At 40.8% G+C, this 26455-nt stretch overlaps 2 protein-coding genes across 2 annotated transcripts; both read left to right on the top strand.

Annotated features, from left to right (window-relative positions):
* The first annotated feature begins 33 nt into the window (after positions 1-33).
* On the top strand, positions 34-17855 carry LOC126076873 (histone H2B type 1-C/E/F/G/I). The gene is made up of 2 exons (XM_049885545.1): positions 34-461; positions 17747-17855. Exon 1 carries the CDS (start codon positions 72-74, stop codon positions 450-452), a length of 381 nt encoding a protein of 126 aa, XP_049741502.1. The 5' UTR covers positions 34-71; the 3' UTR covers positions 453-461; positions 17747-17855.
* Positions 17856-25046: 7191 nt separating this feature from the next.
* H1-6 (H1.6 linker histone, cluster member) lies at positions 25047-25670 on the top strand. Its single transcript, XM_049885403.1, has one exon. The coding sequence runs from the start codon at positions 25047-25049 to the stop codon at positions 25668-25670; it is 624 nt and encodes a 207-aa protein (XP_049741360.1).
* The last annotated feature ends 785 nt before the right edge of the window (positions 25671-26455 follow it).

Raw genomic sequence — 26455 nt, 5'->3', positions numbered from 1 at the left:
TAAAATCTCTATAAGTAGCAGAAATCCGCTCCCCGTTCTCATTGTTTTTCTGGTGTTTCGAAGTCTCGAAAATGCCTGAGCCAGCGAAGTCTGCTCCTGCCCCGAAGAAGGGCTCCAAGAAGGCGGTGACCAAGGCGCAGAAGAAAGATGGCAAGAAGCGCAAGCGCAGCCGCAAGGAGAGCTACTCCGTCTACGTCTACAAGGTGCTGAAGCAGGTCCACCCCGACACCGGAATCTCCTCTAAGGCCATGGGCATCATGAACTCGTTTGTCAACGACATCTTCGAGCGCATCGCTGGTGAGGCGTCTCGCTTGGCGCATTACAACAAGCGCTCGACCATCACATCCAGGGAGATCCAGACGGCCGTGCGCCTGCTGCTGCCTGGGGAGCTGGCCAAGCACGCCGTATCCGAGGGCACCAAGGCCGTCACCAAGTACACCAGCTCCAAGTAGACTTGTCAAGTAAGCGCCTTTACAGCTAACTACACAAAGGCTCTTTTAAGAGCCACTCATTTAACCACAAAGTGAGCTGTAATCAGTTTTTTTGTGTTTAGAGCTGGGTTTTGTTGGGTAAGTTACTACACTAAATGAGAAGGTGTGGTAATACTTGTTTTCTACCAGCTTTATGGGAACAAGGTAATATAGAAGTAAAATTTATGTACAGTGTTGAGGATATCGCAAGTACTGTACTCTGGTGTCTGGGGCAGTTAAGCTTTTTTTTCTGCTGTAGTTCTTGTGACAGAAGCGTTCGTCCAAGTATCTTAAGACTATACCCTTTTGCAGTTAGGGGTCATTTACTAAGGATTCAAATTCATGCTGTCTGCACTCAGGCACTGCAACATTTTAGCTTCTATTTTTCGGGGTTGTTCGGTGATTTAGAAGGCAATATTGGAATCATTATTCCTTGTTCTTGAGAGCGTAAAGAATGTGACCCAGCTGGAGTTGGGCTCACAAGATCTAACAAGAATACATAGATTGGGCTCTGAAATAAAGATAATAGGCAGAATGATCTTGGAAAATGCCTTTCACTTAAGCCAGAAGACAAGACTTTCCACTTTCACCTTTTGCTATTAACATACAGTGAATAAAAATTTGTTGGACCAATGAAGACCCTCCTGACTGCCGTTACTGAAACCTGTACCAATGATTGTTAAGAAAAGCAATTCAAAATGTAGGATGACAGTTTCTAGCCAATCTGTGAAGAGGTGAAGCTTTCAACGGCTTTGCCCATTTCCAATATTAATATGACTCTGTAACCCTCCTTGGACTCGGACAGACAGGTCTGTGGCAGCATGCTTGTCTGTTTTCCCATTCTTGTTTATTCTGTAATATTCTCTGGACTCGGGCAGACAAGGCTGTGAAACGTGCTTGTCCATTTTCCCATTCTTGCTTACTCTGATATTTCCTTGGACGCGGGCAGACATTAGCTCTGGCAGCATGCTTGTCCGTTTCTCAACTTTTGTCTTTTTGAATATATGCCGAATAAAACTTTCTTTTTGCTTTACTAAACTTTGTGATTTTTTCCCTCTACATAGGTTATGCTTAATTTACGTAGTAGTCAACTTTGGTTGTCCACTGCGCCACCTAGCAGGTTTATAAAAATGAGATTCCCGGTTCAATTCTCACTGCCTGATGTAATCTGGGGTAGCCCGAGTATAAGAAATTTTAAAAGGTCCCTATAGAAACCCTGGTGGCGTTGTGGTTAAGTGCTACAGCTGTTAACCAAGAAACTGGCGGTTTGAATCCGCCAGGCGCTCCTTGGAAACTCGACGGGGCAGTTCTACTCTGTCGTATAGAGTCACTATGAGTCAGAATTGACTCGAAGGGGCAGTGGGTTGGTGGGTATACTATGCAGGGGTTGGGGTGGAGTGAGATGCCATTTAATTTAGCAAAATCAAAGGCGCTCAACTAGAGAATCTTACATTTCCAGACAACTGCCGGCTGGCTTGTGGCCTGGGAAATTCAACTTTCCATTGAACACTTCCTCACAACCTTTGCTCCAGGCAAACATTATCAGATGAAAGTCGAAGCACTTTTCCAGTCTGAGATTTTATCCAAGACTAGAACACATTTTTGGCACTTAGGAGTGAAGTTTACTTTCTACTAAAAACGTTGGAAAATACAGGGAATAAAATTTATATAAAATGGAAAAAAATTATTACCAGGGCTTTGAACCAGTTTCTTCCAGTTCAACCCCCTGCTGAGAATTTTCATTTCCACCCCAGATACACTGAATCAGAATCTAGGTGATTCTGATGTACACGTCTGCATTTTTTTATAGGATCCCCAGGTATGTGCGTACAGTAAGATCCCCTGGTGTGTACAGAAGAATCCCCCAGGAGTCTTGTTAAAATATAGATTCTGATTCAGCATATCTGGGGTGCAAATGAAAATCCTCAGCAGGAGGTCAAACCAGTATGAACCAGTTCAAAGCCCTGATTTTTAACCAGTTAAAACACCACATGGTTTAGATGATGAAGTTGCTTAATACGAAGACCACATGATCTTAAAGCTGCAACTCTCTTTGATACCCCAGAAGGGTATCTTATATAAAAAGGCCTATCTTTGGTGCCTGACTGGCCTCCATTTAAATAGCCTGCAATCACTAGCTGTCTACCTGGACAAGATACCTGAGAAATTCTGATGAGACCTGGTGCAGCTCTGGCCTAATTAAGGTGGAGGTGCTGATGGAGGAAGCTTGTCAGGCGTATTTCTCAGCTAAACTCAAAGGTTTCTTCAAGTTATTCAACACCTGAAATTGTTTTTTCTGTACTTCTAGCTCGGCCTTAAGGGCTGATGGTCCTATTCCAGACTAACTTGTCTCCCAATTGCCAGCTAATCAGTTTACTCAAAAACTGCGCAAACAAGATTGATTGTTCCCAGGCTGGTGGCAGATTTCTTTTCCTCCCTCTTCCGGCTTTCTCTTACATAAACTCTGTTTTTGCCTTTGTTAGATGAAACAATTCTATATTGCTTGCTCTCGCTTTAATACAAGTAAATAGCAAGCTAATGATTAACTTCTTAATCATTTATTTCTGGAGGTTCCAGCAAGACGCTGTTTACCGTAGAAACCAAAGTAAAGGTCCCTTGGAGTTTTCTGCTCTCCCCTGGGCTCCTTTGTTGTAATGATTGTAATCTTTGGCTCTTGCATGCTAAATCTTATTCTTGCCCAGGTTTGTTTCTTGTTCTGGTTCTGCTTTTGATTGTGTCTGGCTGACTGGCACATTGGTAGCAGTGACAGTAGAACATGAGTTAAGGCTTTGTGGTCAAATCATTAAGTGATTAGTTTGGAATCTGATTCACTTCTTATTATTACTTTTTCTTTTTGGGGGGTTGTTTGCATTTGTTCGAAGATTCTGATATTCTCTGCCATTTGAGGACATAGAGTCAGAAAGTCTCTGTGTTTTTTCATTTCAGACTTTGATGGTAACCACTGTGTTTGGTGTTTTGTGTTTACATACTGTAAATTTCTCTAATTCTAAAGATTAGAGCCTCTTCCTTCCTCCCAAAACAGTCTTTTTTCTTGTTTACTCATTACGGATGCCAACAGTTGTCAATATTTGGCAAAATGGCATTGCTGTATCAAACATGATATGAACGTAAAATGGCCTCATGTAGTAACTTTTGACTTTGGTAAAAGCATGAGGCTTAAGAAAAGGCCCAGGACAAGAAAGAAACTAAGACAATGGAATCCCCAGCATGCAATGGCCTGTCTGTTTAATTGCTATCTGGAAGCCTGTAAAGTTCATAATTCAGTCTTTCCAGATTAACGTCCCTCCAGGCTCTTTAAGATGAGAGAGGAGAGAGAAATTTATGTCACCATTGATCTTACTTTTGACTCAGAAAAAAAGGTCTTTAAATATCCATATAAAACAAATATTTACCATTTTCATCTTAGTATGTTTATTATAAAGAATTAAAACCAAACCAAACCCATTGCCATCAATCCAATTTCAACTCATGGCAACCCTATGTATTACAGAGTAGAACTGCTCAACAGGATTTTCTTAACTGTAATCTTTATTGAAGCAATTGCCAGGCCTTTCTTCCACAGCACCTAGGTGGATTTAAACCTCTAACCTTTCAGTGAGCCACTGAGTGCAAACCTTTTATGCCCCCAGTGACCTCCATTGTAAGGGATCAGAAAAACAAACCAAACCCAGTGCCGTCGAGTCGATTCCAACTCGTAGCGACCCTGTAGCAGCACTGGAAAGAAGAATTTCCTACCAAACTTAGAAAGGGGTCACAGAATTAACTCAGATTCTCACTAGTGGTACTTCCTGAAGGATCTCTGATTCTAATTACATGCCTTTGTTTCTTTAACTGATCAACATACTTAATGGACACCTGGGATTCTGTTTCTATCTGCCTTAAATTCTGCTCCATTGTCACAATTAGCTTCTCTAAATTTGCGCAAGACTTGAGAACGTTTTCTGAGTAGAAAATAAACGTGAGCAAATTGTCTGCCTCTGGAGGAAACGAGTAAATTAAGTTATATAAATGCTAATAAATGCATTGATTAAAAATAATAGTAACCCAAATATTTCTAAGAAAACATCAAAATTCTTCTTTTGCTTTAAATAGGCTGCCTTTTAAAATTATCCCTCAGATTTAAAAAAAAAAAATTTAACTGAGTTTAATTAATGGCCTTAGTTATCAGATTACAAGGTAATAAACCAAATAGAACTCTATTTTTTAAGTAATTTAAAAACCTTAGCACCTAGTAATTTTACAGGGAAAAGAATCACATAACGTTTCTAGTCAAGATAACTTTTTGGACAAATTAGCTGGCTTAATAATTTTGCTTTTAAAATGATTCAATGTCTTTTTCTTTATTATTATCAAAGTGTAAAAGTAAACGTTGGCCCAGTATTCTAGTATACACAAGTCTGGGATTTATTTTCTAATAAAAGTATAATTAATTTGAATTTACTAAATTTCTTCCACTAGGGTTACTGGCTAGGTGAGCTAATATCACTGTATTTATAATTATAAAATTGAAAATTATGTATTCCAGTAAATTAAATCATAATAGGTAACACCATTTTAAAAATAGAATTAATTTTCATAATGCTACAAATCGTAAGGATTCAATGTGCCAGTTAAGTACTAAATTCACAATTCATCAATAACTTTAAGAACTTGGATAAATATAAATTGGGTAAATTAGTAATGCCCAATCTTTGGATACCTAGACAGTCTCTAAGTTGAAGGATACAAAGTACACTTCACTGGTAACAATTTAGTCTAGGCAAGTCTGTTATTTTTGTTGTTGTTAGCTGCCTTTGAGTTGACTCTGAGTCATGGTGACCTTATGTACAACAGAAGGAAGCTTCGCCCGGTCTAGCATCATCCTCGCGATTGCCAGCATGTTTGAGTCCATCACTGCAGCTATTGTGCCAATCTGTCTCACTGAGGGGCTCACCCATGCCCTTGCTGGCCCTCTTCTTCACACATATGATATCTTTCTCTAGTGATTGATCCCTCCTGATGACATGTCCAAAGCAAGTGAGTCAGACATTGTTCTGTTGTGATTCAGAAGGTTTTCATTGGCTAATTTTCAGAAGTTGATTGCCTGGCCTTTCTTCCTAGTCTGTCTGCATCTGGAAGTGCCATGGAAACCTGTCTACCATAGGTGGCCCTGCTGGTATTTGATATACCTGCGTGATAGCTTCCAGCATCACAGCGACGTGCAAGCCACCACAGTAGAACAAACTGAGAGATGAGTGGTGGCTCTTCTTTTGAAACAGTATAAAATATAGAATGACCAGCAGTTAACAGGTTAGAGAATGTATAGATGCCTTTGGAGAATGGTAATGGATAAACGCAGGTTTTTGTCACTTTAAGTTTGTAATAGGGATATGTAATGTGTACCTGTGGGCCAAGAGGGCCAGGCAGGTTTTGGATGACTGCCTCCTGTTTTCTTTGTGCCTGTGAAGGAATACAATTGCTTGCTTTGGTTAAAAAAAAACAAAAAAACCAAACCTGTTGCAGTAGAGTTAATTCTGACTCATAGCCCTGGTGGCACAGTGGTTAAACTTTTGGCTGCTAGCGAAAAGGTTGGCAGTTTGAATCCACCAGCCACTCCTTGGAAACCCTAGGGGGCAGTTCTACTCTGTCCTATAGGGTCACTATGAACTTTGCTTATTGGCCGTCATTAATACAAACAGCTGTGACTACCAGGTACTATAGCTACAGAGAAACACAAACATGCATACAAGATAATGGCCATGTTTATTCTGTTTATTTATTAAGGAAGTTGTTACAGTTCATTAATACAGTACACTCAGTTTAATAGGTATTATTTTATGCTGATAAGGTAAATATACTTTAGAGTCGAAGTTAAAGACTTTTAATTTGCCATTCTATAATGATGATTTGTGTATATCCGAATACACATAAAAGTTTATTAGGATTGGTTAAGAAGCAAAACAATGCAATGAAGAGAAAAATCCCGTGTTCAAAATGGAACTTTCAGTGTATCACTGTGCCCTTGCCAAGCTTTAAATCATTTTTTAACAAAGGTACTTCAACTCAGAAAGAGCTTGCTACTATCACTTTATGCTCTGTTTTAAATATCATCACTCCAAAATAAGACTGCAACTGTTTTCTTGTTTTTATATACCCATGATTTATGTTCAAAGAAATAATAACTAGTTCTCCATGACAACTGTTTTTTTTTTTTTTTTTTTTTTTTACTTATCCTAAATTTGGAAACCCTGGTGGCATAGTGCTTAAGTGCACCGGCTGCTAACCGAAGGGTCGACAGTTCAAATCCTTCGGGTGTTCCTTGGAAACTCTGTGGGGCAGTTCTACTCTGTCCTATAGGGTTGCTGTGAGTCGGAATAGACTCGACGGCACTTGGTTTGGTTTTTTTTGGTTTTTATATTAAATTCAAGCTCTAAATTCAAAATAACGTAACTGTTAAGATGGCTTTTACAACAAAAACCACGTTTGTGGTTTCCTAGGTAGCCATTGGGTAGCCAAATATTTATTCTTACAACTGAAAAAAAGGTGGGATGCTAAAATAATTAGGTATTTTTCACATACCACCTATGACATCACTCACTATTCAGCCTGCTTCTTACATAACTCTGAAGTGTCATTCCAATCTAAATCCAGCTTCCCAAGCTCTCCTTCTCACAGTAAAGGTAAATCCCATGACTTCCTAACAGCTGTTCTCATGCTAAACTGGTCTCATTCTGGCTTGTATGATGTTTGGCCCTAATTACAATCTTGACATAATATTATTTGGAAACGGATCATATCTGAAGAATAATTGAAGGATACCTTTTTTTCTGTTGTATTCTAACTTTTAAATATTCCATAAGTAATAATGCAGTCTACTTAATAGCTCCGATATGAAAATGTCACTTTGCTAGAGGCTTAAGAGTTGACATATATACTCATAGTTGATATTCTTTATTGACTTATAAAGTTCATCCCTTTAACTTGTATGAAAACAAAGGAGTTTTCTAACTTCTTCAGATGGCTCAATCAATATTGGGAAAAACAAAAAGATAATTACTCATGGATAACAAAGAACAACTAAAAAAATCTCAGTTGTTAAAATTAAAGCCTATATTAAGGAAAACGCCCTGATTGCAATGCAAACAAATAGTCCTTAAAGGTTTCATCACCTTGAGTATTATAATGACAATTGGCTGCTGATTTCTAGGTTTGAAAAAATAAAATCAAATACAGCACCCGTTCATCAAAATGTCATTGACTACATCAAATTTCTCATGCTTCTTGGTATCCCTCAACCATCTCCAGACTTTATAATCATGGAATGAAATAATCCCAATGAGCAACAAGGACAAATAAATTCAAATTTTACAAAAATATTGGTTACTGGGAGATTTGGAAAGTGACTGAATTTTGCCTTGTCCATAATTATTGTAAATTGAAAAATTGTAAAGGTAAGGCAATACTTCAAACCCTTCTCCCACCAGGACCACAACATTAACAAATCAATTTCCTGTAATTGTTTCAAAGTTTATGGATTTTGTTTTCCCATCTGGGAATATTTACAATGCTTTTCAATGATGGAAAATGAGATTATGGGGAACATTTTTTGTAACTATCTATAGAAAAGTATTCTTAGTAGACGGAATCATCATTGTCCACATTATTCCCAAAACGCTGAGAACATAAAACAAGATAAATTATAGTAAAAATTGCCCCAAAGAGCTTAATCTTCCTGTGCCAAAATTTTACTCCTAACTTGATAATAATGGTAGTGTGGTCTATACCTAAAAATTCCCATAAATTTTCATGACTTGAAATTGTACTGAAAGATTCATGTAACACGGGTTTTCTTCTATTTTTGACATGTTTCACCTTGGGACATTCTGATGTGGTCAGATGTTACCGATAACTTTTGTTTAGCTACATTGGCAAATATCCAACAAATGTAAGCTGCATTTCTAAAAAAGTCCATCACCAAACACACCTCTACATAATAACACAAATAAAGACTAAGTACATTAAAAGAGATTCCAGCAAAAGTCAACTTTACAACTGTAATGGAAGAGACTGTTTCTAGTATGCATTCCACTGGGCGAATCTACTACGAAAAACCTCTTTCAAGTGTTAAAAAGCAAAGATGTCACTTTAAGGACTAAGGTGTTCTTGACCCAAGCCATATATGCATATAATAGTTGGACAATGAATAAAGAAGACAGAAGAATTGATGCCTTTGAATTATGGTGTTGGCAAAGGATATTGAATATGCCATGGGGAATCGACTCGACGGCATTGGGTTTTTGGGGGCCAGAAGAACAAACAAGTCTGTCTTGGAAGATGTAGAGCCAGGATGCTCCTTAGAAGAGAGGATGGCGAGATTTCCTCTCACATACTGTGAACATGTTATCAGGTGAGACCAGTCTCTGAAGAAGGACATCATGCTTGGTAAGACAGAGAGGCTCAGCAAAAAAAAGGAAGACCCGAGACAAGATGCACTGACACAGTGGCTGCAACAATGGGCTCAAGTCTAGCAATGGTTGTCGGGATGGCAAAGGATCAGGCAGTGTTTCTTTTTGTTGCACATATGGTTTCTACCACGGGAACTGACTCACCAGCACCTAAAAACAACAACAGTACTCTTCATTACAAAAGTTGATTTTAACTTTCAGGACAGATGGGTACTTCCAAGTGTAAATATGCTTAGAATTCCACCACTTTATATATACTCTCATTGGAAACCTAATTCTGAGACTCATTAAGAGACCTCCAGAATTCTGGAAATGGGACGTTTTCTCCCCAGATTCAACAGATCAAAATGAGATTTGTTTTTTCCTCCTTTTGCCTATTGTGTTACTCTGTTTTGCCCTTTTCTTCACTGTCAGTCTTTCCAAGGATTAAATTTTGATCTGCCCTTCTTAGTATTGGAGAGGATACCCTAAGTTACAATTTCTTAAGAGCCTTTGCATATTTTTAACAAGGACCTCTACCTTGACTAAAAATTCCTAAACAAGAATGTGTGCTACATAATTTATTTCTATGGCCTGACTTAGAATTGAAACAATCAATTTTTTAAAAATGACACTTGTTTAACTGTAATTGACCAAACTAATCTATGAGAACTATTTTTTTTAATTAAGACGATTAAAAATTCAGAGACAATATAGATTTCAAATATTTCTTATAATAAATATTTGTGATTGCCCTCCTCGCTTTATTTTGCCTTCCTCCTTTGCCCTAGTATATTGTTGTTGTTAGGTGCCATCGAGTCAATTTTGAGTCATGGGGACCCCATGTGCACAGAGTAGAACTGTACTTCATAAGGTTTTCAAGGCTCTGACCTTTCAGAAGTGTATCACCAGGCCTGTCTTCCAAGCATCTCTGGGTAGGTTTGAACTGCCAACCTTTTGGTTAGTACTCAAATGCTTAAGCATTTGTGCCACCCAGGGACTCCTAATATGCAGATGATTAAATGTTGTTACAGAGCTATTATCAAAAAGAGACTAAAACTTACATGGTTTAACACCCTTTCTGAAAATTTTTTCAGACCAAAATAGGGGTGTTGAAACATTGATACAGGAAATGGTGAATGGATATGCTGGTGGAGGGACAGTAGAAGATGTTACCCAGAGACAGCTTGTCACATATGCTCCACTGTCAAGCTCAAAAGTTTCTAGAGCATCACGAATGGTTTTCTTTGAAGGTCCTTCTTGGCTTGTGCAAGAACAGACTGTCCAGACCGAACACTTTGCTACTGAATATAACGTGCAAACACAGTATCCTGTTCCAACAGTCTTCAGGTTTTTTCTCTCCCTTTTATGTGAATCATATTCTTTACCTTTGTTGGATGAAATCAGTCTACTGCTTGAAATACCTTGTACACAAGTTAACAGTGTGCTAATAATTAACTAAACTTCCTTGACCTATCCTCTAACAAGCCCAATACCCTGAGCCTGTAGGGTGGTAATAATTACCTACTCATGTAAATGGGGTGGTGATCAAATGAAATGGCAAATAGAAAGAGCAATCATCCCAGACCTGATCTCATGCCAGTAAAGTGGCTGCCTAGCATTGCCCCATGGTGAAAAAAGGGTAGCCTCTGGAGGCTGAATCCAGGTTTGGGTCCCAGTTCACCACTTATTCAAGGTGTGATTCTGAGATAAGTCATTGAATCTCTCTGTCCCTCGATGTCCTCATCGTTAACTTGAGGATGATCGTAATAACACCACCTTCTAGGGGTTTGTGAAGATTAAAGATCTTTAATGCATGTCAAGTATTTGGAAGAGTCCCTGGCACTTAATAAGTGCTCAGGGTCTGCTGCTGTTTGACACATTGTACCTATAACAATGCTAAGCCTCTAAAAGAACTTGAGGCAGCTTAATGACTGAAGACCTCGGTGGAAACTGACCTCTAATAAATGAGGAGAATTTCACAAATGATTTGATATAAAAAGAATAACAGCTGATTCCATTGTGTTTACCCTCATCCCACAGGTCCATAGAAAGTGCTTTTTTTTTTTTTCCATGCACACTTAATTAGATCTCTAAGCACATTCGTATGGACACAAAGGATGACGAATATCATTTATATTGAACCTTCCAGGTTTGGAAGAGTGTATAGGTTCAACATTTTGCCACGTAGTCCCAGCAGTCCTAAATTAAACACATTAAAAATTAGAGTTTCCAAACCTTCGCCCTGCACGGTCCTGGATGACTAAGCAGAAAAATCCATTGGGCAGAGAGCACAGCTGCCCATGACCTTTGTGCAAGACATTCTTGGCTCTGACAAAATTCTTTGGACTCTGAAAATCAGCTGGTCATAACCTCAGGTACTATGGGTTCAATATAAATTTGGAAAAAATGAAGTAAGTCTGGAGAATGAGCTACTGCCTACTCCTCCACCTCAATTCTGAGGGGGAAAAATGAGACTTGCCTATCATCCAGTAAGCAATTTGTGAGATAATTAATAAAAAGTACTGGCTTCATCTTCTTATGGATATTTGTGTCCTGGTTCAGGTCTCTCTGCTGCAGATTCAGAAGAGATGTAGAAGCAGAAATTATGTCGTTGTTGTTAGGTGGCATGATAGAATTGTCGTAGTTGTTGTTATGTGCCATCTAGTAGGTTCTGACACATAGCTACACTATGTACAACAGAATAAAACACTGCCCTGTCCTGTGCCATTCTCACAATCGTTGCTGTGTTTGAGCCCATTGTTGTAGCCTCAATCTATTTTGTCGAAGATCTTCCTCTTTTTGCTGACCTCTGCTTTACCAAGCATGATGCCCTTCTCCAGGGACTAGTCCCTGCTGATAACATGTCCAAAGTATGTGAGACAAAGTCTCGCCATCCTCGCTTCTAAGAAGCATTCTGGCTGTACTTCCTCCAGGACAGATTTATTCATTCTTCTTGCAGTCCATAATATATTCAGTATTCTTCACCAACACCATAAATCGAAGGCATCAATTCTTCTTCTGTCTTCCTTATTCGTTGTCCAGCCTTTGCATGCATGTGAGGCAATTGAAAATACAATGGCTTGGTCAGGGGCAACTTAGTTCTCAAAGTGACATCTTTGCTTTTTAACACTTTAAAGAGGTCTTTTGCAGCAGATTTGTCCAATGCAATACATCGTTTGATTTCTTGACTGCTTTTTCCATCGGTGTTGATTGTGGATCCAAGTAAAATGAACCCCTTGACAACTTCAATGTTTACTCTGTTTATCATGATGTTGCTTATTGGCCCAGTTGTGAGGATTTTTATTTCTTTATGTTGAGGTGTAACGCATACTGAAGGCTGTGGTCTTTGATCATCAGTAGGTGCTTCAAATCCTCTTCACTTTCAGCAAGCAAGGCTGTTTCATCTGCATATTGTAAGTCATTAATGAGTCTTCCTTCAATCCTGATACCACATTCTTCTTCATACAGTCTGGAGTCTTGAATAATTATGGTGAAAGGATATAATCCTGATGTACACCTTTTCTGATTTTAAACCTCCCAGTATCCCCTCGTTCTGTTCAAATGACTGCCTGTTGGCCTATGTACAGGTTCAGCATGAGCACAAGTAATTATTCCGGAATTCTCATTCTTTGCAATGTTATCCATAATTTGTTATGATCCACACAGTGTAATGCCTTTGTATTGTTAATAAAACACAGGTGAACATCTTTCTGGTATTCTCTGCTTTCAGCCAAGATATATCTGACATCAGCAATGATATCCCTGGTTCCACGTCCTCTTCTGAATCTGGCTTGAATTTCTGGCAGTTCCTTGTCTATGTACTGCTGCAGCTGTTTTTGAATGATCTTCAGCAAAATTTTACTTGTGGGTGATATTAAGGATATTGTTTGATAACTTCCTCATTCTGTTGGGTCACCTTTCTTTGGAATGGGCACAAATAGGACTCGCTTCCATTCAGTTGGCCAGCAAGCTCTCTTCCAAATTTCTTGGCATAGAGGAGTGAGTGCTTCCAGCATTACAACCCTTTGTTGAAACATCTCAATTGATATTCCATTAATTCCTGGATCCTTGTTTTTTGCCAATGGCTTCAGTGCAGGTTGGACTTTTTCAATACCATCAATTCTTGCTCATTAATTCTGTGAGGAGACGAAGCTACTCTGAGAGGGTAACGATGGGTGAAAACCTTGGCTCCATTACTTACATTCTTGGGCTTGTCCTCTGGCCACATTAAGATCTCCAACAGTTAAAAAAAAAAAAAAAAGGATTCAAGAGCAATATGTATAAACCTTCATTCTTACTTTTCTTTTCTCCCTCACCTCTTCCTTTCTCCCTTCTCTTCTGTTGGGCTTGCTTAGACAATTGGGATGGCAGACCTTGGGGACTAGATGTTAAAACACATGCACATATTTGGGCGTTGGTGCTCTGAAATAAATATTTTTTTAAATTGGAAAAAGATTGTGTGTTTAAGAATTCCAAAGAAAAGGTGCAAGGTTCTGTTATCTTGAATGGAAGAAAACCTGCCAGCCTGGAGGTCAAGGGTTTCACGCAGGGTAAGGGTTTTTTGGAAGATTTGGAGTACTCATGATTTTTTACTATAAATAAGTCTAGACATAAATAAGGCTAAATGGCTTGAGAATTTTACTCAGCTGGAAATGAAGGGAAAGAGCAGTGGGGTCTTCAACCTACTGTCCTGTGAGCCAGGGTGCAGTGGGTAATCTGTAATGGGCCTGAAAGCACTTTATCTTGCCCTTAGGATAAACTATGAAGGTCCTTAGGTGGTGAGGATTATGCTCAATTACTAACCAAAAGGTTGGCAATTCAAACCCACCCAGAGGTCTGCGGAAAATGCCTGGCAGTCTGCATCCATTACATTACAGCCAAGAAACCCCTATGGAGCAGCTCTACTCTGTAACACATGGGGTCACCATTAGTTGGAATTGATCGGATGACAACTAGCAACAACAGGATAAACTACAAACTCCTGAAACACAGTTTCCAAGGTCCTGCGGGATGTGCCCCTACCCACTCTCTGGGCCTCTTTTGCTCCTCTTCCCCTCATGCTCTGTACTGCAGCTGGATTTGCACACACCCTGCCTTTCATGGTTTCCTGCCTTCCACATATGCTGAACCTCCTTCTTTGAATATTTCCACTTCCTTCCTGCCTGGCAAACTTCTACTCATTCTGCAACTCTCGGATCAGACATCACTTTCCTTTGAACTTTCTCTGACCAACCCTCTTGCACCTGCATGTAATTGTCATTGCTTGTCTAGTTGTTTCCCCCAATTAGTTCTGAGTTCTGATTTGATCACCACAGTATCCCCCAGGGGCTGTCACTGAGCCTGATACAGAGTAGGTGCACAAAAAAGATTGAATTAATCAGTTCATTAGTTCAATAAATTTCTGTCAAATGCTATGGAATTTACCATTAACTTTACCCAAAGAATTTGGCCTTTGTCCTTAGTTCCTGAGAGGTAACTTCTAAAACCTTGAAATTTCCACAGTGACTGGTGTCTTTGATGAGGCCTCCAGACTTCCAGTCCTGTTTGCCCTGGGCTTCCTCCACTTCTCCTTTCCCTCTTACCCCGTGTTCCTCTCAAGGGACCCTACAATGGTTTCTTGTTGACCAGTGACACCTACCTAACAGGTTATGCTAACAAGGTGACCCTTGGGTAGGGGCTAGCCAGAAAGCTCCACCATGTGATATCAACTGAGTCATATTAGCCAACCTCAGGGGAAAGGAGCTAAATTCATGTGGAGCAATGATTTGATCAATCATGTATATATAATGAGACCCCCAATTAAAGCTCTGGATACTGAAGCTCCATAGGCTTCCTGGTTGGTGAACGACATGAGTGCTTAGAGGGCAGTACATCCTTTACGACGTGGAAGCTTAATGTGGGGAATCCTCTCAGGCCTCACCCTATGTATCTCATTGTTCGAATTCCCTTTGCTATAAGAGAGCTGTAATTGTAAGCATAATACTTTTCCTGAGTTCTGTGAGTTGTTCTGGTAAATTATCAAACTCAAGAGAGTAGCGGGAGCCAGTAGGTGAGACGTGAGGGGGCCTAGGGACCCTTGAGCTTGCAGCTAGCATCTTGAGCAGATAGAGAGAACCCTCGCATTTGCAGCTAGCAGGTCAGAAGTGAGGGTGTCATGGGGACTACCAGGCTTGCGACTGGTATCTGAAGTCTTGGACATCTTTGGGCCTCAGAGATCTCTGCTGAAGCCTCAAGATCAAGCCAGCAGACAGAGGAAGTCAAGAAGACTTTTGTGAGGGAGATTTTCATGGGCCATTCCTGAAAGCGACGTGTTGTTTCTGCACACGTTCTTTTGGCCCAGACTTGGTCTCAGCCCCATCTACTTGCAAGGGAGACTGAAGAATGCAGACTGCCAGGCTGTATATCCTGGTAGAAAATAAACAAGGTTTGGTGAAGGCGGAGCAAGCTGACTTTCAGCCATTGTGTCCATTTGCCTTGGACTAGCTCCCCTTCTGCTTCCTCTCTTGCCCTATGTCCCTTTCAAGGGAGCACACAGTGGTTTCCTGTTAGCCACTGACAACATCTATCAGAGACCAGGGAGTGGGGAAAGGGTCTTGGGATGATCTAGGGAGGGGGTTTCTTCTCCTTCTCTTTCCACCCCGAGGGACCATCCCTCTGGCTTTTGTTCCTCTAGCTGCTAAGAAGCCATCTTCAGTGACTGTCTGCTTGGAAAAGGGCAAAGTTGCTACCTCTTGGAGCTTACATTCTAGCTGGGAAGACAGGCAACAAACAATAGACATAATAACTAGATAATAATAAAAAAAAGATAATAACAGACATAGAATTTGGGAAAAGTGTAAATGCTATGGAAGAGAAAAAAGGTAGGACATGGAAAGCACATCAGGAACGGCTAGTAGGTATGATAATAGTTGTAGTAACGTTTATCCCAATGCTTAATGTAATAATAGTAGCTAACACTGGTGTAGCACTTAGTATGTGCCTGGCACTGTTCTAAGTGCTTTATTATATTAACTCAATGAACTTCAGACAATAAAAGGTTAGTTGAAAGACATATGAAGCCCTTAGGGAATGGACCAGCAATGAAAAAATAGGAGAAATCAAAGCCCTACTGGTTCTACCTTTGATCTATTCTGAGTAACTGTCCCTTCTTCTCTACTGCTGTCATCACTGCCCTCATTCTGGGTGTGAGTGTGTAAGAGTAGGTGTGAGTGTGCGCACATGGAGGGAGAGCCGTGGCTCCTCCAGCACAGTCTTTAAATCTGGTGCCTTTTCAATAGAGTTTAAGATAATATGGGGCACTTACAGTTGTTAATACTAGTACATTGGAATCAACAGTGGCTCTGTTTAGTGAGCTATTGGATGTTCAGAGGTCACCCCTTGAATCACCTGAGATGATCAATGGTTTGTGACTAAAGAGAGAGGACTGCTTGCCCCACAGCCACCCCCCACTCCCTGCAGGCACTGCTTATAGGTAGATCTTTCTCAAAGCTTACCTAAATATGACCTTTCTTAAGGACCTGTCTAAAGACAACTTCATTGTTTAAAGACTACTGTGTTTTACAAGTATATGTGAAACATGTAGCAAAAGCCTCTGTCAAGTGAAGTGTGGCATGAGCGTTAGATGTGTCAAGCCTGAGACACAATCAGGAACCCTTGGGTAAGTGTGTGACCACTCATCACATAAACCCATTTCTCCCTGCCAGCCCCACAGGTATTAAAAGGGATTCTGTAATAAGCAAACCCTGTATATATTTCCCTGCACTGTTTTGGATACACTTGTGGAGAGCATGAACAGAGCTTTGCCTTTGTTTTCTTGTCCATAACCAGAAAAATCCAAACTCACTGCTATCAGATCAATTCCAAGTCATAGCGACCCTATAGGACAGAGCAGAACTGCCCCATAGGGTTTCCAAGGCTGTCAATCTTTACAGAAGCAAACTTGCCACTTCTTTCTCCCATGGAGTGGTTGGTATGTTTGAACTGCTGACCTCTGGGTTCACAGCTGAGTGCTTAACCACTGCACCACTAGGGCTCCTTTTCTTGTCAATATAAGGAAGCAAAATTTTCCTCTTATATAAGTCTAAGAAAATATATCCGTATGTTTCATTAGACTTATTTAAGAAGTAAGCAAGAGGGATGGGGGCTTCCTCTGCCAGCAGCTCGAATGTATGTCACCTAAGAGAGAGAGAAGGTTTCTGGAGACTGTTACAGTTGCCCTGTGTGGGATAACAAGCTTGAACTCTTCCACTCGTCACCATGCAAGCACCTTCCTCATCCCTCATGGGTAGCTCACCTGGCTCATGGCCAAGCATATGCATCCCACTTTAGATAATATACACCGCCTGGTCTTTGCCACTGTGTCTCCTGTATGAAAAGCCCTAATTCCATTTCCTTACCTGATAAATTCCTACTTGCCCTTCAAGACTTAGCTCAAATAGAATTTCATCTGGGAATCTGTCTCCTCCAGGATACTGACTAGGTCACGTTCATCCCTTATTTAACAGCACACCCAGGCTTAAGTGCTAGAAGGTATGGGTTTACTGCAGAGCATCACCAACCAACAGCTGTGTCACCTGGGAAATTCAACCTCTCTCTGCCTTAATTTCCTCATCTATAAAACAGGGAGAATAATGGTAGTTATGTCCTGAAGTTGTGATGATAAGATGCATTGGTATCGGTAAAGAACTTAGTACAGTGCCTAGCACGAGCAAACACCCATTGAAGGTTAGCCATGTTCATTATCATTGTTGTTCTCAGAGTCAAGTACAGTATTAGGGATCTGGTGAATTGTGGAAATGAATCAGTCTTTCTCCCTCTCTCTCTTTACAGGAGAAGCAAACAGACTTTAGGCATGTCTTTTCCACCGTTGGTCATCTCACAAATTAACCAATGAAAATGATGCTGGAAGAAGATAAATGGAAGTATTTTTAACAATCAGGAAGGATTAATTAGCATCTGGCTAAAATGTTTACTTTTTTTTCCTGTTTTCAGAAATGTTAAATGTTTATTGCAAAAATTTGTGAAAAGAAAAATATATAAAGAAAATTAAAATCGTTCCTAGTGTCTCCTATTCTTTTTATATGTATGTGAGAGATATATGTATATGAATATATATGATACACACATGATAAATATATATCCTATAAATGTATAGTTATATAAATATGTTAATTCTATATTCTATAAATAAATTTTATAAATATTGAGCAAATTTAGGTGGTATAACATGTATCTGCATATATATATATGCATATATATGATTTTCTAAATATGCTTACAAACAAATTTTCATGGATGATTAATATTTAATTTTTGGATATATCGTAATTAGTCCTCTGTTACTGGATGTTTGGATTGAATCCCATTTTTATGCTTCCGGGTGACACAGATCACACATCTTTGTACATAAAACTTTTGTTCCAATATTTGATTATTTCCTTGGGTTAGAGTTCTAGAAATAGAAACCTAGGTAAAACTAGACCAAAGGGTAAAAACATTTTTTAAGTCTCTTAACTTTCATATTGCCAAACATGTCAATCCCGAAGAACCATGCCAATGTATGATCCCAACATAGTATAGAAACTCCTGTTTTACTGCGCTCATACTTACACTGAGGATTTTTTATTTTAAAGCATCGTTAACCTGATAGGCAAAAAGAAAATAAAAAGTTTTTTTTTTTTTTTTCTCATTTTAAAGGCATTTCCTTCATTATTAGTGAGAGTCAAATTTTCACCATGATTTTATTAAGCCATGGCCCAGTAAGGAAAAAAGTGTGCTGCAAAATGATGGACATGGTAGCAACAAAAGCACTATTTGAAGAATAAGCAGGATCTTAGGGTTTTTTTTTAGGTTACATTTAGGAAATCCGCAGTTCTACTCTGTCCTATAGGGTCGCTAGGAGTCAGAACCGACTTGACGGCAAGGGATTTTCTCTGCCCAGGGCTATGTTGGAGTAAACAACTGCATTCGGCTGCATCTAAGTGCAGCTCAAGTACTTTTATCCACACTGTTTGTTATAAACCTCCTAACTACCCAGGGAAGGTATTACTGCTCTACTTTACAGACAAGAAAACTGAGTGAGAACAGGAGCAGGGAAGTTAAACTGGTCCAAGGTCACAAAAGCAGAGACAGATGTGGTGGGAAGCTGTCATAGATTGAATTATGCCTCCCCAAAATGTGTGCAATGATTAGGCTTGGCCATGATTCTACATATTGTGTGATTTTCCTATATGTTGTAAATCCTGCCTCTGTAATGTTAATGAAGGAGGATGGGCAGCAGTTGTGTTAGTGAGGAAGGACTCATCCTACAGGATTAGATTGTGTCTTGAGGCAATCTCTTGGGATATAAAAGAATGAAGCAAGCAGAGAGACAGGGGAACCTCACATCAACAAGAAAACACCGGGAGCAGAGCCTGTCCTTTGGACCTGGGGTCCCTGTGCCTGAGAAGCTCCTTGGCCAGGGGAAGATTGATGACAAGGAAATCTTCCTCTAGAGCTGACAGAGACAGAAAGCTGTCCCCTGGAGCTGACACCCTGAATTTGGTCTTGTAACCAACCTACTAGACTGTGAGAGAATAAACTTCTCTTTGTTAAAGCCATCCACTTGTGTTATTTCTGTTATGGAAGCACTAGATAACTAAGACAGAAGCTAATCTATTTCTCCTGATTCCAAGGCCGGGGCTCCTCCCATTCCACATGCAGACGGCAGTGTCCGGGAATCAGAGCTTAGTGTCCCCAGAGCCAGTAATTAGACCAATGCCCAATCCAAATGCCCAGTCTGAACACTCATCCATGAACAACATTGAACCTCGTGAAAAAATAAAAAAATGCTAATTATGCACACAACTATTTACACATATCCATATGACAATGATATGTGGTTGTTAGGTGCCATTGAATCGGTTCTGACTCACAGCAACCCTATGTACCACAGAATGAAACTCGGTCCTGTGCCATCCTTATAATCATTGTTATGCTTGAGCCCATCGTTGCAGCCACTGTGTCATTCCATCTCGTTGAGGGTCTTCCTCTTTTCCATTTACCCTGTTCTTTACCAAGCATGATGTCCTTCTCCAGGGACTAATCCCTCCTGACAACATGTCCAAAGTATGTAAGACATAGTCTCGCCATCCTTGCTTCTAAGGAGCATTCTGGTTGTACTTCTTCCAAGATAGATTTGTCCATGGTGTATTCAATATTCTTCGCCCACACCACAATTCGAAGGTGTCAATTCTTCTTCGTTCTTCCTTATTCATCGTCCAGCTTTCACATGCATATGATGCGATTGAAAATACCACAGCTTGGGTCAGGTGCACCTTAGTCTTCAAGGTGACATCTTTACTTTTCAACACTGTAAAGAGGTCCTTTGCGGCAGATTTGCCCAATGAAATGCATCTTTTGATTTTTTGACTGCTGCTTCCATGGATATTGTTTGTGGATCCAAGTAAAATGAAATCCTTGACAACTTCAGTCTTTTCTCCATTTAGACAATGATATAAAATGTTGACATCCTCATAATCTTGGAGGGGTGTGTATCTGTAAACTGATCTCATACCTGAAATAGGTGAATAAGCTGGAATGATAAATGCTGTAAAACTGTGCCCTAAAGATATGAGATAAAGCTGGAAAAGGAGTGGACCATGTGTGCACCATTCAGTATGCACTGTTGTTGAGCCCCTCTCATGCACCAGGCACTGTTGGGGGAACTCAGCAGTGTGTATGATGACAAAAATCCTTTCCCAAATGGCATTATAACCACAGGCATAGAGGTTAGAATTTACTGCACATATTTCTGCGGACACAATTCAATCCATGACTTTAGGTTAGGCTGTGGGTGCCGGGGCTGCTTAAGGAGGCAGGCTTCTTCTATCATCCTGTGCTAACTATTCTTCATGTACTTTCTACCTTATGGTCATCAGATATCTGCAGCATCTCTAGGGGGTCATTGGATCTATGCTGAGGTGGAAAGAAGGGATAAGGGTGAGGGGAAATAGGCATACATCACCAGATCCCACCCCCTTGCTACTGTGAAGACTAAGAAAAATGACTTTTTCTTTCTGATTGCGCCATATTCTAGATTAAAGAAAATTCACTCCAAGTGCTAATGCTTGTGTCACCTGTTTTGAAGACTGGCTTATTAGCATTCGTGTAACTTGGGAAAATTATTTGCGACTCCTGGAGATGAACTGGAGCCCTAGTGACACATTGGTTAGGAGCTACAGTGAGCTATGTCTGCTCACCAAGAGGTCAAAAGTTTGAATCCATCAGCCACTCCTTGGAAACCCTATGGGGCAGTTCTACTTTGTCCTATAGGGTGGCTATGACTTGGATAAACTCCACAGTAATAGGTTTGGTTTGTTGAGGCTGAATTGTTCATAGAAAGGTTTTAGACTGAAGTGTGAGATGTTAGCATAATACCTGTTAGTCACAAATTAAGAAACAGCATGGTGGGGTACATGCCTTTACTTACATATAAATAGCTAGTAAAGGAATATGGAGTTTCAGAAAGAACAGAAATAAGATTACCTGGTTGGCTCCTCCAGGGTTTTCTAGCTACACAAATTGTTTTTCTTCCAGGGGCTTCCTAATTAGATGGGGTCTTGGGCTTAGATTCTTTCTCACTTTTTTTTTTTTTTTAATAATTGTGAAAAATATGAACATAAAACAGTATTACTAAAATAAACACCTGTGTCCACACCATCCACATTAAGAAATAGAACATCACTAGGATCTTCAAAGACCCCACTTCCAGGAGACTCTCCTCGATCCTTCTCCAACCCTTATCATGGAGGTAACCATTAACCAGAATTCTGTGTTAATTATGCGTTGTGTTTGTTCGTTTTTTTTTTTTCCTGATTTGTAACCTACATACGCATCCTTAAAAAATATATTGCTTGTTTTTACTTGCTTTTGGACTCCATGTGAATGAAATTCTCTCCATGCCCTTCTTTTTTTTTAGTCATTAAGCACATAAGTTCTGGAGTAAGTCTGCCTGGTGCCAATCCCCGAGTTGTTGTATACTAGCTGCTTATATTGCTCAAGTTACCCAAACTCTCTTTGCCTCAGTTCCCTCAGCTGTAAAGAGGGTATTAATAATGCCACCTACGGAAATAATAGATCCAGACAGTGGTTGCTCTTGAAACCCTTACGGAAAAGGCAGATGGGAAACTTTTTAATGGCTAGCTCAGGCTGACAAAAGTTGAACTCATTTGCAACATGAAAAAAAAGCAACAGGCAGATATGACATTAGGGTTCAGGCAGCCATGATCCCTCAGTTGCCTTTTGTGAGGTAGGAGCTAAAAGGCAAAGAAAACCACCATTCATCTCCTTGCGCCCTGGGAGGTCCTTGCTCCTTCCTTCAGTTCTGACCAAGATTGGCTACAATCAGGGAGAGGTGAACCCCCAAATGGCTGGGGGTTCCACTCACAACACCTAGCCCCTCTGGTTGCCTCTCCCCATTTTATGCTGGTCAACACAAGCTGGGAACCATGTGGCATCTTGGAGGGGACTGGGTCCAGACCTTTGAACACTTGTCTCCTTTGAGGAAATTATTTCATATTTCTGCAGCTGAAGTTTCTCATCTGCAAAATGGAATTGATACTGCCTTATAGACTTTCTGGGAACATCAAATGAAGAAATATGAGTAGTAGCCCGGGAAAGAAAAAAAAGAAAAGAAAAGCCTCTGAAATTTGAACACTGGCCTAGCGCTCACAGCTAGGCCATGTTATTTCCGGTTGGACATAAACAACCTCACTGAACATCAATATCAAACAAGGTTACTCTGAGACCGTGATTAAATCATGACCATTTCAAAATTTTGTGTAAATACGGGCAAAAACAAGGTACTCTACTATCCACAGAGCACCAAACATCCCCCTCTTTAGACTAAAATGAGTGACTCCTGCTTTATTTATTTATTTATTAACTAATTACAGCTTTTTCCTCCCTGGGGTGCTATGAGTTGCAATCAACTCCACAGCAAGGGATTTAGTCTGCCCTCATTAGCTCTTTGACCTTGGTCAAATCATGTGATTTTTCTATGCCTCAGTTTCTTCATCTATACGATGAGTTCCTTTTTGGGGGGCGGGGAGGGAAAAAATGCAGGCCAGTGATGAGACAGAAAAAAGCACTATATGTGTATTTATATGTATAATATGTAATATATGTGTGTGAGAGAGAGATGTGTTTTTATGATATCTTTTTAGCTATCTAATGCAAAATATGACTCATGGTTCTTTCTCTGGGTCTTAAATTACATAATCTAAAATTTTTTCTTAGTTCTTTAGTCATATGTTATTTTTAATGTCATGGCATATGTTCTGTCAACCTGTAAATACAAGGATCCAACAGCCACAGAAGGGACCCCTAAGCCACTGACATTTAAGGACACAAGTGCTCAGAGAGCCATTAAGGGTCAGAGAAACCAAGCAAATGTCAACACAAGGTCACTCTCCTCAAGGTGAAAGATTTTTCAAACTGAAGGTCACAGTCCATTAGTGGAACGTGAAATCAATTTCATGGTTTGCAACCAGCATTTAAAAAAGTGAGACAGAACAAAATAGAATATATCACAGTACAGGCACCTAGGGTAGTATTATTTCCTGAATTTTTGTTTCAGGTATGTGTATGTGTGTGTGACAGAGAGAGAGAGAGAGAGAGAGAAGCTTTTCTATCTAACTTTACAATCAGAAAAAGTTTGAAAGCCAGCAATCTCATCCTTCGGGTTCTGCTTCAGAAATATCTCAGACGCAGACTTGCTACTTTTCCACGTGCTTTCATTAAGCAAAGCCCTTGCCATCCTGCAGAGATTATTGCAAGAGATTCCCAACCTCTGACATTGGGTCCTCTTCAGTAATGATCGTTTTTGCAAAAAACATATAGCCAAAACAACTACCACAACAACAATACAACAAACTGTCTGTCCTTCAAATCTTCTGGTGGCTCTTAGGTTTACAGAATAACCAGGGAACTTCTCACCCAGGCATAGGGGAATCCTCACAAAAAAGTCATGAGGGGGATTTTCTCTGCTGAGACCTTGGGTTCTGGCCACACTGCACCGCTCCCTCAGCATCCTCCTGAAGGGCCCAGCTTTCATGAGCAAACTCTTATTTCCAGGCCCCCTCACAAAGGCCAGACCAAGGAGAAGCTCAGAGAAGCATCCTGAGCACGATCCCAACAACCTTTTCTCCACAGCTCTGCCACCCAACTCTTCTTAGAGCTGCAGGTTTGTGGTTCCACTGGGCTCTTCAGGGCAGGATTCCTACCTGACATTTTATGTTGGGGGGTGTTGGGGGCGGGGGGACTGTATTTGCGTATCAGTCAGGAGAGAGGGGAGGAAACCGAAGTAAGGAAACCAGAAGCAGAACTCAGTTGAGGACACCAGCCATGAGGGTGGCCTCATTTTGGCCAAGCAGATACCATATTGTGAGATCCATGTGACTTAACCTGTCCTTGAGGGTCTTCTACGAAGCCACAGGGTCTGGGGAGGAGCATTAATCACAGGAAAGTCGTGTGCCTTGTGGCTTATGACTTCATAGATTGTGTTTGCCCAAATACATTCATACCCTGAAGTTTTAGGCACTTCCACAAGCGTCTTCTAACTCTGCAATGAGACATGTAAGAAATTTGTGTTACTTTCCTCACATACATAAATAAATTTCAATAAAATTTAGGGCGTGAATAACTTATTTTCTCCATCAAGCGAAAGCCAACCATTTGGAAGACCACTCAGAAGAGGTGAGATAAACCTCCGGCTAAATATTACCTTTGAATTTACAAGGAAAAGAGGAAGTTTTATTCTCCGCCCTTAGATTTTGCTGAAAATCGAGAGCTTTATCGAATAGTTTTGACATAAAGGGTTATCTTTCACTAAAAGACAATAAGGCATGTGAAACCCGAGTCTCCATGGATCATTTCAGTAGTGGAACTTTGGCGATTCGGTGCTTAGGGGTTTTGTGGGATTCAACTTTTGGGGGTAGAACAAACACAAATGCTCCTCCTCCGAAGGGCGGGGGCGGTGCCTTGGAGATGCACCAATCACAGCGCGCCCTGCCCTATAAAAGGCCCTGAGGCCCGCCTCGCTTTCACGCTTCTCACGGGTCATTGCATCTTTGTCCGTCTTCGTGTTGCGATGTCTGAGACAGCGCCTGCAGCTCCTGTTCCAGCCCCGATGGAGAAGCTTCCAGCCAAGAAGAGAGGGAAGAAGCCTGTCGGCTTGACAGGTGCTAACCGCAAGGTTCCGAGCCCTTCGGTGTCTAAGTTGATTATCGAGACGCTGTCGGTGTCGCAGGAGCGAGCAGGCATGTCTTTGGCTGCGCTCAAGAAGGCACTGGCGGCAGCTGGTTACGACGTAGAGAAGAACAACAGCCGCATCAAGTTGGGCCTCAAAAGCTTGGTGAGCAAAGGGATCTTGGTGCAGACCAAAGGCACCGGCGCTTCCGGCTCGTTCAAGCTCAGCAAGAAGGCGGCTCCAGAGCCCAAGGGCAAAGTCAAGAAGTCCGCCTCTGGTAAGGCCAAGAAGCTGGCTTTGTCGAGAGACCCGAAGTCTAGAAAGAGTGCCAAATCTAACAAAGTCAAGAAACCAAGGGCAGCAGGAGTTAAGAAAGCTGCCAGAAGTGTGAGGAAGGCTAAGGGCGCCAAGGTCAAGCAGCAGCGGAAGAGCCCACCGAAGGCCCGAACAGGGAAGCTTAGGGCCGGGAAGCCCAAGGTGACCCAGCAGAAAATAAATCCCAGGAAGGCAGCATCGAAGAAGTGAGAAGCATTGAGAGACTAGTTTTCAAAGAACCCAAAGGCTCTTTTAAGAGCCACCCAAATATTTCTAAAACGGTGTGACACTGGAAATTTCTAGTTTATGGAGCCAAGTGGGGCCTCTAGGTCAGTGTCGTGGGTCTCCTTACAAAAACAAGTGGTTATATTTGGAGTGAAACAAAAGGTAATTGACGCAGTAAGAACCAAAAAGCCAAACCCATTGTGGTTGATAGAATCAATCCAAAAAATAAGTTTCACTGCTTAGGCTATTAGAGGGCCCAGGGACTTGGCCTATGTATAAGCTAGACTGCGTTTCTGGAAATGACTAGTGTGAGGAAGGGATAAAGTTAAGCTCAGCTACCGAATCTTTAGATATCTACCCATAGAAATCTATGGAGATGTCTAGATTGATAGGTATCTAGATAGATAATCGGTATATACCTAGACACACACCTAGATAGGTAGCTAGATACACAGCCCTGGTGGCGCAGTGTTTGAGAGCTCTGGCTGCTAACTGAAAGATTGGCAGTTCGAATCCAACAGACGCTCCTTGGAAACCCCATGGGCGTAGTTCTACTCTGTCCTACATTGTTGCTGTGAGTTGGAATGGACTCCACGGCCAATGGGTTTTAGACAATTTTTTTTAACAGCAAGTGGTATGTCCCAATTTGTTCTTTTACATCACCCTATATCTTTTTTTTCTTTTATGGAGTACCTATTTGCACACATAAGGTCGCCTGCCATGAGTCGGCATCTACTGTAGGATACCAACCAGGCTTTCTTAGTCCAGTG

Source organism: Elephas maximus, chromosome 1, assembly GCF_024166365.1.
Source record: "Elephas maximus indicus isolate mEleMax1 chromosome 1, mEleMax1 primary haplotype, whole genome shotgun sequence".
NCBI lineage: Eukaryota > Metazoa > Chordata > Mammalia > Proboscidea > Elephantidae > Elephas > Elephas maximus.
This window is presented reverse-complemented; position numbering and strand designations above follow the sequence as displayed.

Excerpts from the sequence above, each read along its gene's own strand:
- H1-6 (XM_049885403.1), top strand. The coding sequence starts at position 25,047 with ATGTCTGAGACAGCGCCTGCAGCTCCTGTTCCAGCCCCGATGGAGAAG.
- LOC126076873 (XM_049885545.1), top strand. The coding sequence starts at position 72 with ATGCCTGAGCCAGCGAAGTCTGCTCCTGCCCCGAAGAAGGGCTCCAAG.